At 38.0% G+C, this 16,464-nt stretch overlaps 1 protein-coding gene across 1 annotated transcript in view; it reads left to right on the top strand.

Annotated features, from left to right (window-relative positions):
* The first annotated feature begins 6,247 nt into the window (after positions 1 to 6,247).
* The window catches only part of LOC120792878 (mucin-2-like), a 28,181-nt gene continuing 17,964 nt past the window's right edge, over positions 6,248 to 16,464 (top strand). The window contains exons 1-28 of the mRNA XM_040132262.1: positions 6,248 to 6,284; positions 6,382 to 6,643; positions 6,751 to 6,865; positions 7,269 to 7,359; positions 7,443 to 7,552; positions 7,638 to 7,851; positions 7,957 to 8,082; positions 10,127 to 10,244; positions 10,339 to 10,477; positions 10,591 to 10,692; positions 10,819 to 10,888; positions 10,980 to 11,117; positions 11,212 to 11,376; positions 11,463 to 11,557; positions 11,685 to 11,811; positions 11,906 to 12,161; positions 13,165 to 13,214; positions 13,326 to 13,426; positions 13,529 to 13,680; positions 13,792 to 13,930; positions 14,008 to 14,115; positions 14,240 to 14,419; positions 14,504 to 14,743; positions 14,894 to 15,050; positions 15,263 to 15,391; positions 15,661 to 15,811; positions 15,990 to 16,033; positions 16,191 to 16,382. Coding sequence (XP_039988196.1) covers positions 6,248 to 6,284; positions 6,382 to 6,643; positions 6,751 to 6,865; positions 7,269 to 7,359; positions 7,443 to 7,552; positions 7,638 to 7,851; positions 7,957 to 8,082; positions 10,127 to 10,244; positions 10,339 to 10,477; positions 10,591 to 10,692; positions 10,819 to 10,888; positions 10,980 to 11,117; positions 11,212 to 11,376; positions 11,463 to 11,557; positions 11,685 to 11,811; positions 11,906 to 12,161; positions 13,165 to 13,214; positions 13,326 to 13,426; positions 13,529 to 13,680; positions 13,792 to 13,930; positions 14,008 to 14,115; positions 14,240 to 14,419; positions 14,504 to 14,743; positions 14,894 to 15,050; positions 15,263 to 15,391; positions 15,661 to 15,811; positions 15,990 to 16,033; positions 16,191 to 16,382 — 3,808 coding nt within the window. The remainder of the gene's footprint in view (positions 6,285 to 6,381; positions 6,644 to 6,750; positions 6,866 to 7,268; positions 7,360 to 7,442; positions 7,553 to 7,637; positions 7,852 to 7,956; positions 8,083 to 10,126; positions 10,245 to 10,338; positions 10,478 to 10,590; positions 10,693 to 10,818; positions 10,889 to 10,979; positions 11,118 to 11,211; positions 11,377 to 11,462; positions 11,558 to 11,684; positions 11,812 to 11,905; positions 12,162 to 13,164; positions 13,215 to 13,325; positions 13,427 to 13,528; positions 13,681 to 13,791; positions 13,931 to 14,007; positions 14,116 to 14,239; positions 14,420 to 14,503; positions 14,744 to 14,893; positions 15,051 to 15,262; positions 15,392 to 15,660; positions 15,812 to 15,989; positions 16,034 to 16,190; positions 16,383 to 16,464) is intronic.

The following is a 16,464-nucleotide window of genomic DNA, read 5'->3' as shown; positions in this document are numbered from 1 at the left end:
ATGGCCTTTACAAAGTTGTTCTTAACTGGAAGATCCAGTTCCAGTACAGATGCACATCTCCTTGTTTGATTTGTACTATGCATCAATCAGATATCTAACTTTATTAGAGCTGTAAATAATGATTCTTTTCATTATTGATTAATGTGCTGATTATTGATTATTTCTTTGTTGATTGTTTGCTGATTAATTGTTTGGTCAATATAATGTCCAAAAATAGTGAAAAATACCTATTATAAGAGTCCAAAGTTATGTCTTCAGATGGCTTGTTTTGTGTGACCAACAGTCCAAAATCCAAAGACATTCAGTTTACTATTGCATATGACAAAGAAAAGCATCAAATTCTCTAGGGTTGTAGTCAAACAAACTTCAGCACTCAGTCACATGGCATTCGGCTGACCTATGGTGTAACTTTATCACTCAGTTAGTCACTCAGTCACGGACATTTGTGTGAATAGGGCTGGCCCTGCTGTTGCAATCCAGTCAAAAATACACCAGAATGTAAATGCATCATCACAACACTTCAGGGTGTCTACTTTGTATCAGACAGCTGGGAGGAGGCCAGAGTTAAGATGAGGTGAGTTGTTTGCCGAGTGTCCTGTCAGTTGAGTTCGAGTTTCGTTTGAATCAGTCCGACATGCTTATTACACCTTACCTGACAATATGTTGACTGTGGCCTGATCCTGAAGTCTAAGGATGTCCTAAAATGTACACCATACTAATGTACAAAATTAAGTATTTTTTATTGGCATGAATGTTAATATTACATTATTGCCAAAACCCAGTTACATATTATTAAATTATTACATTTTAACAGGAGAACTATAAAAATCAATAATGAATTCCAGAAAACATTTTATTACTTTCATATGTCTCTTGGGCTCCGTTTGCTGTGTCTGCATAAACACAACACAAATCACCACCAAAGCTTCAGGTCAAGCTTTTCTTTTCAATACAACAAAGTTCCTGCAATCTTTCAGTAAGGCACTGAAAAAACCTGAATACATGAACTCAGTGCAAATGTATGTATTTACTTATACTTCCTTTAACAGAGGAGAAGCCAAGCGTTCCAAACTAACCAGGCCCTAGCCTTAGGAACTTTGCCCTGCTACTATGTTCACCAGCACCCTGCCAGAAGAACTCCCAATAATGATGTTTTAAACAGAGCACCCAGTTATGCATAGCAGTCGGGCAAATTGGCTAGGATGATCATGTAGCCAGTCTCCCATCCCACCGTGTTTAGCTGTATAAAGCTTGAAATGCTGTTGACTAAAGTTTGTTTATCCATTGTTTTATCTGGGGTTGTTGGAGACGAAAGTGGAATATGAAGTTATTTTGCAGGTTCTCAAATAGCTACTCAGGCAGGAGCTCCTCCAAGGGCAAACACTGCTTTGGCTCACTCCCACAGATGGACAGCTATATGATGAGGAAAGTCCATTTCTCCATGACTGCATGCAATGTGTTGATTCAGGGAGGGCAGTCGATTCGCCAAAGTCCCCTGAGAAAGTTTTGATTAGAGGCAGGACTGTTCCAGTTTTAATCAATATTGACATAATACTATTTAACTTGTCACACTTGTCATCATTTCACGAGAAAACTGAAATGACTGTCACTGATGCGGTTTAACCAAAGTAGTGGTACTGTACAGGCATTTCTGCTGTGCTTCTTACATAAAAACATAACAAAAAAGCCAAACAAGAGCTGGTAAAATTCCTGAATCTGCCCAAAATATGATTTCATACTTCATGGTTAAAGAAACGCAAGAACATAGTATTCAGTCTTAACCTCCCCTAATATGTTTAATACATTTCATTTAATATTTAACCAGGCTTTATTATTTATTATGTGGAATAGCTAGCACTGAGCTATGACGCTGTAGCACTTAAACTTTAATGTTTTACTGTATCTATTTTTTTTTAAGTTAAAAAACCCCAAATTCTAAAAAAAAAAAAAAAAAGATTTTCAGACAATTACAAATTTAAACAGGACCAGAACAATACAACAAGAGGACAAAAATATTTTCTGAGGACATTTCCCATATCCAAACCATCTCTCTTATCTCTCTCTCTGCTATAGAACTCTTTTGTAACTCACTCAAACTTACAGACTCACTAATTCATGTTAGGTGCAGATTCTTTAAAATGTAGAAAAAATACCCTCTACACACACACACACACACACACACACACACACACACACACAACTACATCCATGAACACCCCCAGTGGTGCCACCTGATATTATTAGGTTCAAGGTTTACTGCAGCTGAGACAAAGCAAGCTTTTCTTGCTATGTCTCAGAGCCAGGCTTTCGGTTTGCATGAAAGTATGCACAGACATCACTGCATGTTCAGTTGCAGCACACAAAAACCAAACAGTGTCTGCTTTGTGGGAAGGTTCCGTTGAACTAACATCGTATTAGTTGCTGCTACCGTCACCTGTAGCAAACAAGTAATAATTAGTGTACATGGTCATATAAGACAGTATGGTTTATGCTTGCAGATGTTCATTATTCTTGGTTTTCATCCCAAACAATTGTGTTTATTTTGAATATGAATAAACACATAGTAAGATTTTTGGGCGGCACCTATCTAAAAGCGTGTGATCTGGCCGTAGTGCACACACTTTAGGATGGTTCCCCTCTGAAATTTTCAGTGGGTAATTTTAAGCTCTTCCAGAGTGACATTCCCCCCATCCACAGGGCAGGGCTCACTGAATGGTTGGATGAGGGTAAAAATGATGTGAACCATATGCTTTGAGCTACACGGTCACCATATATCAACAGATGCAATAGACAGCAGCTCCGCCAGCATCAAGACACCAAGTGAGGCAATATCTTTTGACAGAATGGTTTCTCATCCCTCACCAGTTGGTAACTGGAGGCTGAAGGCAACATGGATGTACCTTAAGGTGAAATACCACTGATTTCTACTAGACCCTGGCTCCCATTCAGAAAGCATAAACTTTTCTCCAGAAATAATAAGTCTGTCATTTTTTTCCACAAGTCATAATGGTGTCAATAACTAAATTCAGGTCCCCTATAAGTGTGTACGTGGTCATTTTTTATTCTGTTAATAAGATTTTAAGGCTTACAGAAAGCATTGATGTCTGCCATGTGGGCCGTTGCTCTCCCCAGTGTCTTGACTCACACTGACTCTGACTTCTGGAGCTTCTGCTTTTGGATTAGACAATACATTTTCTCATAACAGATAGTTGTTCTGTGTATGTGGTTAAGCAGTTACAATAAGAACTTCAGCAGATGCTGTCACACAGTGTATTGCTAAGTTTAATGCTACTTGTTTTTGATACCTGCCCTGTTGGTACAATTAAGCTAATGTTACTAATGTTAGCCTTCAGTCTATACAATATATAGTACATTAGCTATAGGCATGTTTTTTTGTACATATTGTAAAGTGAAGAAGACATTACTGTTATAAAAAATATTTTTCTAACATGTAGCTTGTAGCTGAAGTTATTTAGCAAAATGGATCAGTTTTCGATGACAAGTGTTGATTCAAAAGCAGTTTGCTTTACCTGGTGTATGAAGCTACAGAGACAATCCAGACAGTTTGGCAAGAAAACATTAAAACGCTTTCAGCAGTAGGATTTAATGTTTGCACTACACACTTTTTTGTTTCATTATGTGATAGCCTAACATAGATAAGATTAACATAACATAGATAAGATTTATACTGGTGCATGCAGTATCACTTCCCCTGTACCTGACCACGTGTCTTCCAGGTGCCAGTGAAAAGACAGCAGACAGATGCAACAGCTGGCAGAAGAAGGTAGGCCACATTGTGACTAAGCTACACACACAGCCAGTTACAGTTAAGTTCATAAGTATTTGGACAGTGACACAATTTTTCATAATTTTGCTTCTGTACACCAACACAGTTGATTTGAAATGAAGCTATTAAGATGTGATTGAAGTGTAGACTTTCAGCTTTAATGCAAGGGGTATAACAAAAATATCACATTAACCATATAGGAATCACAGCCATTTTTATAGGTTGACTAACAGGTGACTAACAGGTGACTAACTTGGCCAATAAAGAATATTCCATTTCTTTGCCTTGAGAAGCTCTAGGGTTGCTTTCGCAGTATGTTTTGGGTCATTATCCATCTCTCCTGTGAAGCACCATCCTATCAGTTTTGCAGCATCTGGCTGAATCTGAGCAAATAGTATAGCCCTATACACTTCAGAATTCATCCTGCTACTTCTATTGGCAGTCACATCATCAATAACCACCAGCGACCTAGTTCCATTGACAGACATACATGCCCATGCCATAACACTGCCTCCACCATGTTTGACAGATGATGTGGTATGCTTTGGATGATGAGCCGTTCCTTTCCTTCTACATATTCTTCTCTTCCCATCATTCTGGTACAAGTGAATCTTGGTTTCATCTGTCCAAAGAATCTTGTTCCTGAACTGAGTAGGTTTTCTGGCAAAGTCTAATCTGGCCTTCCTGTTCTTGGTTGTTACCCGTGGTTTGCACCTTGTGGTAAACCCTCTGTATTTACATTGATGAAGGCGTCTCTTGATTGTAGATTTTGACGATACCTCTACCTCCTCTACAGTGTTCTTTACCTGGATAGATGTTGTGGAGGGTTTTTCTTCACCAAGGAAAGAATTCTGTGATCATCCACTTTAGTTGTCTTCTGTGGTCTTCAGGCCTTTTTGTGTTGCTGAGCTCGCCAAATCGTTCCTTCTTTTTAAGAATGTACCAAATTGTTGATTCGGCCATTCCTAAAGTTTCTGCCATCTGTCTAAAAGGTTTTTTTTTGTTTTTTCAGCCTAATGATGGCCTCCTTCATTTGCATCGACATCTCTTTGGACTGCATATTGTGAGTTCCCATGAATAGCTACCAAATGTAAATTCAACACTTGGAATCAACTCCAGATCTTTTATCTGTTTAAATTGTCATGAAATAACGAGGAAACAGGCCACATCTGGCCATGCAACTGATTGTCAGTTAATTGTCAAATGACTTTAGACCCACTAAAAATGATGGACTACAGTATGTATAAAAATACATAGTTAAATATAGTGTTTGTGGCCCATGAACATTATATGTTAACCAGCAGTCACTCTCAAGCTGCTACACTGAAGTAATAAAATCATTATTTTATAATCACAAGGTTGTCTGACAAAATCAACATAAATCCAAGTTAACGGTTTTGAGAGGGAAAAAAGAAAGTTTGTTTGTAGCAAAATATGCATCTTTTGTAAAGAAATGAAAGCAACAATTAAGAAGCATATTTTTTTTAAAAACAGAATTAATCTTAAAGTCTTGGTTTGTAATAATGCTTCCTGGAAAGGGAAAAGGGACATGTTAGACTGTCAGTCACGCTATAAGTCTTTGTCAAATGTTTGGTCAATGTATGAGCAAGTGAATTATGAATTTACCTAATAGATACGGAGGCACAACCCACAACCTAAATGCTAAGGATCAGTGAGAAAAGTACATGATTCCTGTTTAAGTATGCATAAATGCTAATCTTGCTCTCTAAAGAAACAGGACACAAATAAAAAGTATACAATAATTGAAGAATACAGTGCAGTGTATCACCCACTGAAACTGTGTGACAGGTCAATTTAAAAGATTATTCTTACTTATAGGATGTACTTCAATGTTTAACAAAGATGAAAATAAAAATAGTGCTATGGAGCCCGAGATTGACTGATATGATGCTTCATGACAGAGACAGGTAGGAAGAACTGTTGTTATAAGCAGCGTCTTCATGGGTGTGATCTTAATGGAGACAAAAGCAACATGGGGTGACACCCAAAATGTCTCTTTTACCCCTCCTAAACTGCAAACACCCAGAGAAGTATATTACATGACATTGGTAGTGTGGTACCATTCTGCTCAACCATCCCTCTCCCTCTCAAGGATCATGAGAACTGCCAGGATGTCACTTGAATGGGTGATACCATGGCTCACCCTCTGCCTTGGACTATCTGCAGCCACCACTGGTATGTACACGCAATGGGACACACAGAGAGCAGAACACATCAAAGGCTTTGCTAAGATGAAAGCATATGCCACCTTATTAATGTCTTGCAGTGTCCATCAAGTGTAAAGGACCCTATACTGAGAAGAAAATTTGTTACAGTTAACCCGAAGCATTGGATTTTTTTGCACATACAGGATAATGCAAATATAACCACAGTCTGCTTTTGTCTGACAGTATGATAGTATGCAGTGACGGTAAAAATGTCTTTCTTCTCCTTTAAGTCATGGTTGAGACGGTGACCAAAATGCCAGTATTTACAGGTAATTTGTTTTTTTTGTACAATGAAAGATAACAAACAGACCATGATTTTACAATTTGAACTGCAGTATAGTAAATGTTCTTTTCCTCATAAACTAGAAGTGAGACCCTCTCACAACGACCAGTTCTGCAGTACATGGGGAAACTACCATTTTAAGACTTTCGATGGAGATTTCTTCCAGCTTCCTTTCACTTGCAACTACATCCTTGCGTCCCAGTGTAAGAGCAGTTATGAGAATTTCAATATTCAGCTCCAGCGACAAGAGATAAATGGGGTCATCACCATTAAGAAGGTCACTATGAGACTGGAGGGGATTGTTGTGGAATTAGCCAACACTTCCATCAAAGTCGATGATGAAGCGTGAGTCTGTTTTGATAATGCAACTTTTCATTACCAGCTGATGTACTGGTCACAGTGATGATTAATGTAATATCATCTTACTAGGATGATTTTTTTGTCCCTTCTAGTGTCACTATACCATTCAGCCAGGCTGGCATTTCAATTGAAAGAACTGTGTCATATGTCAAAATCGAGGCAGAGCTGGGTTTGGTCATCATGTGGAATCAAGAAGACTCTCTCTGGGTATGTTCATTCACATTCACTTTGATGTACTTACATATAAATGATAGCTGATATTGATTTTTATTATTTTGATAGCTTACAGATAAGCACATGTGCTGGGCTCTGAAAATAAATACACAACATTTAATTTTACTAGTGTTTCAGAAATTAGAAAACCGACTTAGGTGACATAAATAATTAAATCAAAGAGAGGCAATTGTGAAAGTACCAGAGATGATGTTAAAAATACATTTTGCATGCACTAAAAATGTTAAAGAGAATAGTTCACAATCACTGTTTAAAATTTGCCATTCTCTTCTGATATGGTTAAACACAAAAAAAATTGAATAATATTAACAGTAGTTAAATTATTACTTCTGCATTTCTGCACTTTATTGAAATCTAATTTTCCCCTGGTATAAAGCTTGAGCTGGATGCAAAATTCAAAAATCAGACATGCGGCCTGTGTGGTGACTTCAACGGAGTTCAGATTTATGATGAGTTCATCAAAACAGGTAAATACTAAATGATAAATCTTAAAACAAACTCAATTGTACATATTGGTTTCCACATTTGCAAAAACCTCTTTTTCCTTAAGATACAGGGGATTCTGTAACAACTGAAGATTATGGGGAGGTCTGGAAAGTCAACGGTCCCACTGAAAACTGTGAAGAAATCTCTACAGCTATACAGACGTGTGCAAATCAGGTATGTGAAAATGGATTTGCTTTAAATAATTTTAACACAAAACATTTAGGTATAGTTTAAATACATTATATACTCTGACCCATAGAAAGACCTCTGTGAGAACCTGCTGTCAGGACCTGCATTCCTCAGCTGTCAAAACCTGATAGATACTGACTCCTTTATCAAAGCCTGTGCAAAGGATCTGTGCCACTGCAAAAGCAACAGCACTTCATGCTTGTGTTCGACCATCTCAGAGTACTCCCGTCAGTGTGCTCATGCGGGTGGGAAACCACAGCAGTGGAAGACCGCACAACTGTGTGGTAAGGACAGCAACAGGAACATGTGTATGTTCAAGCTTTAATTGTTTCACAGCAGTTATTAATCAAAATCATTTTATCTATATTGCAAATGTCTGTGGTGTATAGCGAGAACGTGCCCGTTCAACATGGAGTACAGAGAATGCAGCAGTCCCTGTACTGACACCTGCAGCAACTCCCAGAGAAGCCAGATGTGTGAGGATCACTGCATAGATGGATGCTTCTGTCCACCTGGTAGGTTCCCTGACTTTAACACCAGCACAGATGAAATTAAGAGTCCAGCAGACGCAAGTTGTTTTTTGCTTGTTTGTTTGTTTTTTCTGGTTTTTTAAATTAGTTCACACAAATTAGTGATTTTGTGGCGTGAATACTTGATTTTGTGCTCTTGACTCATTCATGCTGCTGAATTACGGTCAAATAGTTTTTGGCAGAAGGCTAGCCCCTTTGTTTTGGTATTTAATTGCCTACAAATACTGAATTAATTTCTTCACATTAAAGTCACAGTGCCACAGACGTTTCTAAAGAGTTTCTTTATCTTCAGTACTGTTAGGTATTTTCCGAGTGAAACAAAATATGCTGGTGCAGTTTAGATACAAGAGGGATTTCAAATCCTACAGATGTAATTTGATCGCTCAAAGGGGGCATGGCTTTGTGAGTACAATGTGATACCAATCTGTAGAAAGTGTTGCCAACTAAGCGACTTTCTCATTAGATTTGGCAATTTTGAACAGTGACTTTTTTTTTTGTGGCAAATCTAGCGATTTTTTTTGGCCAACTTTAACAACTCTCCATTGAAGAAAGTGGCCAGTTATTCTCAGTGAATGTGCTGTGGCTGTGGCTCTCTGGTGGGGGGGGGCAACCAATCCTCAGGCAGAGAGGAATGTGAACGAGCTTTGAATGTGCATACCTAAAGACCAATCACTGATCAACATTGCCCCGGGAACTCTTTGATTTGATTAACTTGACTAACTTGACTTTTCTCAAAATTCACAAGTTTACATGAGTGGAGTTTTGCCAGTGTCTGGATCTTCTCTATTCATGATACTTGATTTTCACTGTTTATACAACCTTTATGAAACATTTTGAAATGACAGGTATATCTGGATGCCTATTGTTGAGATAATAGCAGCTTGAAAAATAAATAGCTAATGATATAACTAGTTATAGTCAGTTAAATGAGTTAAATTAATTTTTTTTTTCATTTTATTTCGTTTTATGTAAATAAATAATCGAATGAATATGCACAGAGTTTTTACAAATCCATTAGCTACTTTCCATGATAAATTATTGGCCATTGAGAGCTGTAGAGCAAGGTGGAGCTGCAGAGGTCTGTTGTCCTCCGACCACACCACTTTTATCTGCATGAATAAATTAGACTGCAACCACATTCCCTCTAAATGTAAACACATTTTTGACAGCTGAGATTCAAAAATACCCCTGCTACCATGATATAGCTCTGCTAGCAACGGTCAGGTGTGATTTCATGTGATGTGGTGGGTTGGCTAGTCACACCAAGTCATGTTTGATTGGATGAGTTTATGTAACCGACCTCAAGTTCAGGATGAAACTCTTTTTACATTTTACATGAAAATAAAATGAAGGGATTTTGATATAAAAATACTTTAAAATTATTTTTTTAATACATATTTAGCTTGTAACAAGAAATAAATGAACAATTAACGCAATGACAAAAGGTTAGCTACTTGGAAAGTGTATTTTTAATTTTACCTTGTTCAATATCATGACGTTACCACATTCTTTATATTTGTCCTTGTCCCCTAAACACAATTGTTTATAAACTTGTGACGCTATGGCTGCTATTAGTTGGGTGCATATTTGTCTCTGTGTAGCCTAATGTACTGCAAGATAAATGGTGACAGTTGTCAGGTAACAAACATCGCAATCTAAATGAGGGGTTGTACTTAATGCAGTTTTGTTTTGCTTTTACGCGGATATACTCAAGATTTATTTTTACGTCTAATTAAACATTGTTATTATCTGTGAAATCCTTTAAATATTTGTTAAAATGTCCAAAAAATAGTGTGTTATGTTCCTACTACTTTGTGCACACAAATTAGTCATTGAGAGTACAAATTAAGCAATTTAAAAGCAATTTAATAAAATTCCCATGACGCCTACTGTGGTTTGCAGACTTGGGACCCTCTGGTGGTAAAATAAGTGGCAAAAGCCACACATGTATGGCTTTCACAGGTTTTGCATAGTGTAGAGCATTTCACTGCTTGTCTGAGACTAATCATGTCATTATGTTTCTCCCAAGGGACTGTCTTTGACGACATTACGCAAACTGGATGTGTTTCTGCTGACCAGTGCTCTTGCTTGCACAATGGCAAGCCATACAAAGCCGGGGAATCATACTCAAGGGCATGTCATGAATGGTAATCACTCCCTTATCTTCATCATAAAATTTGTATTCACATGTTTGGGTTTTAGATGGTGTGTAAAGTTGAACTAACTAAACTCTGTTGACAGCACCTGTACTCAGGGTCAGTGGAGCTGTAAGGATATGGACTGTCCTGGTATCTGCTCCGTACTGGGTGGCTCTCACATCTCCTCCTATGATGATAAAACATATACTTTCCATGGAGACTGCACTTATGTTCTCTCCAAGGTGAGGAATTCAAACTTTTTAATCCTTTATTTCACGCACAAAATTACAGTATGGATAAATAAGAGTTTGAGAAAAGTTTGTAATAAAAGGTATTTTTTTCTTCTTGACTTTAGGAAACTAATGGGACTTTCAACATCCTTGGTGACCTGGTCAGATGTGAAAAATCAGACAAATCTTGCCTGGTTGCAGTCACTCTCATACTGTCAAAACACACGGTAAAATCACAGTATATCATGGTTCACTCTTAATAACATAAAAACTTTTCTCCTTTTCATGTCTGTGGGAAATATGTTTTATTGATGTTTTTAACAAGGCAATTTGTCTTTTTTTTTCCACTGTAGATTATTGTAGTTGAAGCCAGCGGACAGGTCTTTTATAACAAGCTAATCTCTCAGCTGCCTTTTTTCATGGGTGAGCTGTTAATTCTCTGGTGAAATCATGACAGTCTGTTTAAAGTAAAACAGTCTCTTTACTCAATGTGAAAATGTTTTTTCCTCCGCAGATGACATAACAGTCTTCAGCCCATCGACATTCTTCATTGTAATCCACACCACCTATGGGCTTGATCTTGAGATTCAGCTTACACCTATTATGCAGGTCTACATCAAAGCAAGTGTGTCTAATAAGGGAAAACTCAACGGTGTGTTTTAATTCTTGAGCACTTTTGATAAAAATGTAAAATGTCCACCATTTGCAAGGAGTACTGAGTATTAAGTCGAAATGTCTTGATCCAGGCCTTTGTGGAGATTTTAATGATGTTGAAGCTGATGACTTCAGAACCACAAATGGTTTGATTGAGGGAACGGCCGGGACATTTGCCAACACATGGAAGACCAAAACAAACTGTGCTGATGTGACAACCATACTAGGGGACCCCTGCATTTTGAGCATAGACAAGGGTAGGTCACAGACACTATGCTCCATATTTCAATGTCATTCTTCAAAGCTTTCTACCAGTAAGCATGTCTGTTTTTTTCTTTTGTAGAGAAATATGCCAAACACTGGTGCTCCTTGCTGTCAGACCCAAAAGGGATTTTTGCCAGGTGCCATTCTGAAATAAACCCAGAAAACTATCAATATGTAAGCAGTGATTTCTTTTTATATACAGTCTAATGTATCAGTGTGTATTAATATATTTGTGTTAATTCATATTCAACAACTGCACATTTCAACTATTCATTTCTCTTGTTGCTGCTTCTCTCTGCAGTCTTGTATTTATGATACTTGCGCCTGTGAAAATAGTGAGGAGTGCATGTGTGCTGCCATATCTTCCTATGTCCATGCATGTGCCGCTGAAGGTGTCTTACTGAATGGATGGAGGGACACTGTGTGCCGTAAGTTTGACTCAAACTATAAAAATGTGACATAAATTAAATCGATATTTACTCATAGTTTTCAGACCCTAAGTGAACTATTTTCTTTCAATAGAGAAATACACAAGTGGCTGCCCTTCTACTTTGGTGTATGACTACCAGATGAAAAGCTGTGGTCGCACCTGCCGCTCTCTTAGTCAATCGGACTTAACATGCGAGGTTGAATTTACCCCACTTGATGGCTGCGGCTGTGCTGAAGGAACTTACCAAAACGAGAAGGGAGAGTGTGTGTCAGCCTCACAATGCTCCTGTCGTGTGGGAGACACAATTTTGCTGCCTGGGCAGGTCATCAGGGTCAATGGACAAACTTGGTGAGGGTTTACATTTTTTTCAGTAAAAGTAAAGCAGAACAGTATATTTTTACCAAGATTTTTTGGGGGACATTTTATTGGTCAGCCTAATGTAGCAAGATAACAGGAAATGAGAGGAGAGAGAGATGGCGAACATCATGCAACAAACATCCACGGCAGGAGGTGCACCGAGGATCACAGAGGGTCACATTCTCCTGAGCGAACTTCAGTCTCCCGGGTCAACTTCATCAGCTTTTAAAGTGTAGTGTATATCCAGCGTAGGATTTTATTTTATTTTGAAGTATCATTTCCCACTGCAGAGTTAGTTGGAGCATTAAGTCATGCAGCATTACAAAACAAGTAGCCTACCGATTGCTACCCTTCATGTTGTAGCAGACCCTCTGGGATCTCCACTGCTAATTGCAGGGATAGAAGCTAGCACCTTCTACAATTTAACTGCTGAACAAAGACATGACATGGAATATATTAAATTTTTTTTTACTGAAAGTCAAGATTAACAAAAAAAAAATACTCAGTATATTGTATTCAGTGAAGTCTTGAGGCTTTGGTTTCACTTGACATAGGTGTTTCAAGAAACAGTTGTGTCTATTAAACTGGAATCACCAAACTGCCCATGTGAAAGTAGTTATCTGTTTGTTGCCGTCAGTGTAGCCTTTGTGTCGGCAGTGACTCAATGACTAAGCAGGGAATCAGACCGAAATCAGCCCTGTGTTCTTTTGACCATCGACCCTGTGTTGGTTTGCCTGAGCCCCATGCGTTGGCACCACCGCTGTGACGACGGACTGTCTCCATTCGGATTAATCAGGGAGCTTTATTTTTTCACATGGGGCTCAAGTTAAAGTCGGTCTGAATGCAGCCTAAAGAGAATTGCAGATCCTAAGACTAGACCAGTTGGGAAGACAGTCTTTGTTTTAGCAAGAAATTGAGCAACAGCTGGCAAGAATTAACAAGAAAATGCATTTCTCTTCTTTATCCACCTTGTCTCTCGTTCTATACATTTCAGCTCTTGCCATGGTGGAAAAGTAAGCTGCAAAGGAAGCCACAAAAATGAATGTAGGTACAAAGCACACAGCTCATCGTAGTATTCCTTCTATAGCAAAGCATAGTATGAACCACAACAAACATATGCCAGTGTCCTTTGTAACACACTATCATTGTCTTCAGCATGTTCCGATCCAATGGTTTTCTTCAGCTGCTCCAGTGCAAAGCCAGGTGACAAGGGATCAGAGTGCCAAAAAAGCTGCCAGACTCTGGACACAGAATGTGTAAGAATATGACACTGGTTCATGACTGTTGCTGAATATTCTACACATGTATACTAAAGCAGCAGAATCACATGTTAAACACATAACTATTTCACCGTATAGGTCAGTACACAGTGTATCTCAGGCTGTGTATGTCCTGCTGGTCTACTGTCAAATGGTAAAGGAAGCTGTGTTGAGGAGAAGGACTGTCCCTGCACATATCATGGACAATCCTATAATTCTGGACAGACTGTCACTGTAGACTGCAATACCTGGTGAGCCTTCTTATCTTACCGTGATGCAGTGCTGTGTCGGTTCTCTGCTGTTGTGTCTTATTTTAATTGGGGATATATACCTTGATATCATTTCATCTTTTTAAATCGTAGCACTTGCAAAAGCAGAAAATGGGAGTGTACGGATCGTGAATGCGATGGAACCTGTACCATATATGGCGAAGGGCATTATATCACTTTTGATGAAAAGAAATTCTCCTTTAATGGGGACTGTGGTTACATCTTCACTCAGGTATAGCACATACTTCTGTTTAGTATTTGTGATTTGTCAAAAATCAATCTTGTAATACTGATATCAATATCTTGCAGGATTACTGTGGTGATGATACGAATGGCACCTTCAGGGTCCTGACTAAGAGCATCCCATGTGGAACAACTGAAAGCAGCTGCTCCACTGCTATCAAGCTCTACTTAGGGGTACATAAGACTATTATATTTTTTTTTTAAATAATAATAAATAAATAAATATACTAAATAATTATAAAAAAAATGCTGAACTAACCCTGTGGGATTAAAAGTGAGCATGTTTTATTTCTTTCAGAACAAAGAAATTGTTCTTTCAGAAGAAAATGTCAGCGTTATCAAACAAAGCAAAGGGGTGGATATACCCTATCACATCAACACTATGGGTATATATCTTGTCATTGAGGCAAAGAATGGTCTTGTTCTCATCTGGAATAAGAAGACAACGCTGATGATCAAACTCAGCTCCACATTCAAGGTGGGTGAGCAGACATACAGGTAGTTGCATAAATGTTAATGAGGTTGCCATTTTAAAAATTAACTAGATCTCATTTGATCCCAGGGGAGAGTCTGTGGTCTGTGTGGGAATTATGATGGGAATATCAAGAATGATTTCACCACCAGGAACAAAGAAGTTGTGGTTGAAGCCCTTGAGTTTGGAAACAGCTGGAAATTGTCACCTACCTGCCCTAATGCAAAAACACTAAAAAATTCCTGCAGTCTGTACTCACATAGGCAGGCATGGGCATTAAAACACTGCAGTATTATCAACAGTGAAGTATTTTCTACCTGCCATTCAAAGGTAAGAAAACTGCCAAGCAATGTCACAAGACGTACAATGTCAAATAAAGTCATTATGATTAGTTAGAGGTCTCTAATGACTTTATGTATAATTAGCTAGCAGAAAGGAATTCAGCCTCTACTTGCATTTACAATGGCTTCTTTCAAAAAGGTGGATTCCCGAAACTATTATGATGCCTGTGTGAGAGACACATGCGCCTGCAATACAGGAGGAGATTGTGAGTGTTTCTGCTCAGCTGTAGCAGCCTACGCAGCAGTCTGTAATAAGGCCGGAGCCTGCGTGAAATGGAGAACTCCCACAATTTGCCGTGAGTGTTTTATTTGTTTCTGTGAGGAGATAAGCACTTATTACAATGTATGACAATAATCATGATCTGTCATCATTAGAATTGGAATTATTAGTTAATAATTATACAATTTAAAAATAAAGCCTGACCCATTTTATTATAAAGATGCCATAGTTAATGTTAATTAACTATGAAATCAACTTTGTTAATGTCCCTTTCTTTTGTTTCATTAGCTCTGTTCTGTGATTATTACAACCCTGATGGAGAGTGTGAATGGCACTACGAGCCTTGTGGAAAACCATGCATGAAGACATGCAGGAATCCCTCAGGAATATGCTACAATACAATCCCAGCATTAGAAGGTACAAATGACATGAAAGCAGTACTGTATGTATTTTTAAGGCTATTATTATTCAGAGAGAAATCATTGACCATGCATGTTTTTTTCTGGTAAAGCCCAACAGCTTAGCAAAATGTCGCTTTTTTGTGCTTATTGTGTTATTATTGTGAATTTTTCATTCACTTTCACCACTCAGACTTGCTCACAAGTTTTAGGCTAGACTTCCTGTTGGCACCCATTCTGTTTAAAATAACCAAGATACATTTTAAAAATAACACTTAACTTGTTAAGGCTGCTATCCAAGATGCCCACCTGAAAGATCTTATTTGGAAGAAGCTACCATGAAGTGTGTGTCAAAGGAGGAATGTGGCTGCTATGATGATCAAGGGAAGCCTTATGAAGAAAGTGCATTAATGCCTCCAAAAGAAAACTGTTACAACTGGTAGGACTCTTTTGACCTTAGTAATGCTGCCGTTGGTGCAAAAGTTAATGATAACCTTTATTATAACCTTTTATTATTATAATGATTAAAGTGTTATAATAAAATAGTGTACACTTATGTCACTTAATCATGTTGTTTGGCAATAGGATGAACTTTTCTTCTTTCATTTACCTTTCAGTTATTGTTCTTCAACAAAGGTGGAGTGCAGCTATGATGTACAAGGTGAGTAGGATGAACATTATTATGGTTATAATTATTACTGTATTTGTCTCAGTTGTCAATGAGAAAGCTACATATTATACAGATTAATTGAAAAGACAATAGGATGAATCTATTGAAACTAAAAAGAGTTGTATAATGCCTTCTCTTATTTTTGTAGCTTGCACTTGTTCCTATAAAGGACGTATATACAAGTATGGAGATGAAGTCTATAACACACATGATGGAGATGGAACCTGTATCACTGCTGTTTGTGGAAAAAATGGAAATATTACAAGAAACGTAGAACCTTGCACTACAACCCCACATACCCAGACATCTACAACAACAGCGTTTATTTTTAGTACAACTGGTAAGAATAAGAGACTTTAGAAATGCACAGCATAGGTGTGGAAGATTTGTAGTTAGTGGATTTTGACCTTTTTAAAGATTAC

Source organism: Xiphias gladius, chromosome 8, assembly GCF_016859285.1.
Source record: "Xiphias gladius isolate SHS-SW01 ecotype Sanya breed wild chromosome 8, ASM1685928v1, whole genome shotgun sequence".
Classification (NCBI taxonomy): Eukaryota; Metazoa; Chordata; class Actinopteri; order Istiophoriformes; family Xiphiidae; genus Xiphias; species Xiphias gladius.
The sequence above is the reverse complement of the archived record's forward strand: the minus strand, read 5'-3'. Positions and strand labels throughout refer to the sequence as shown.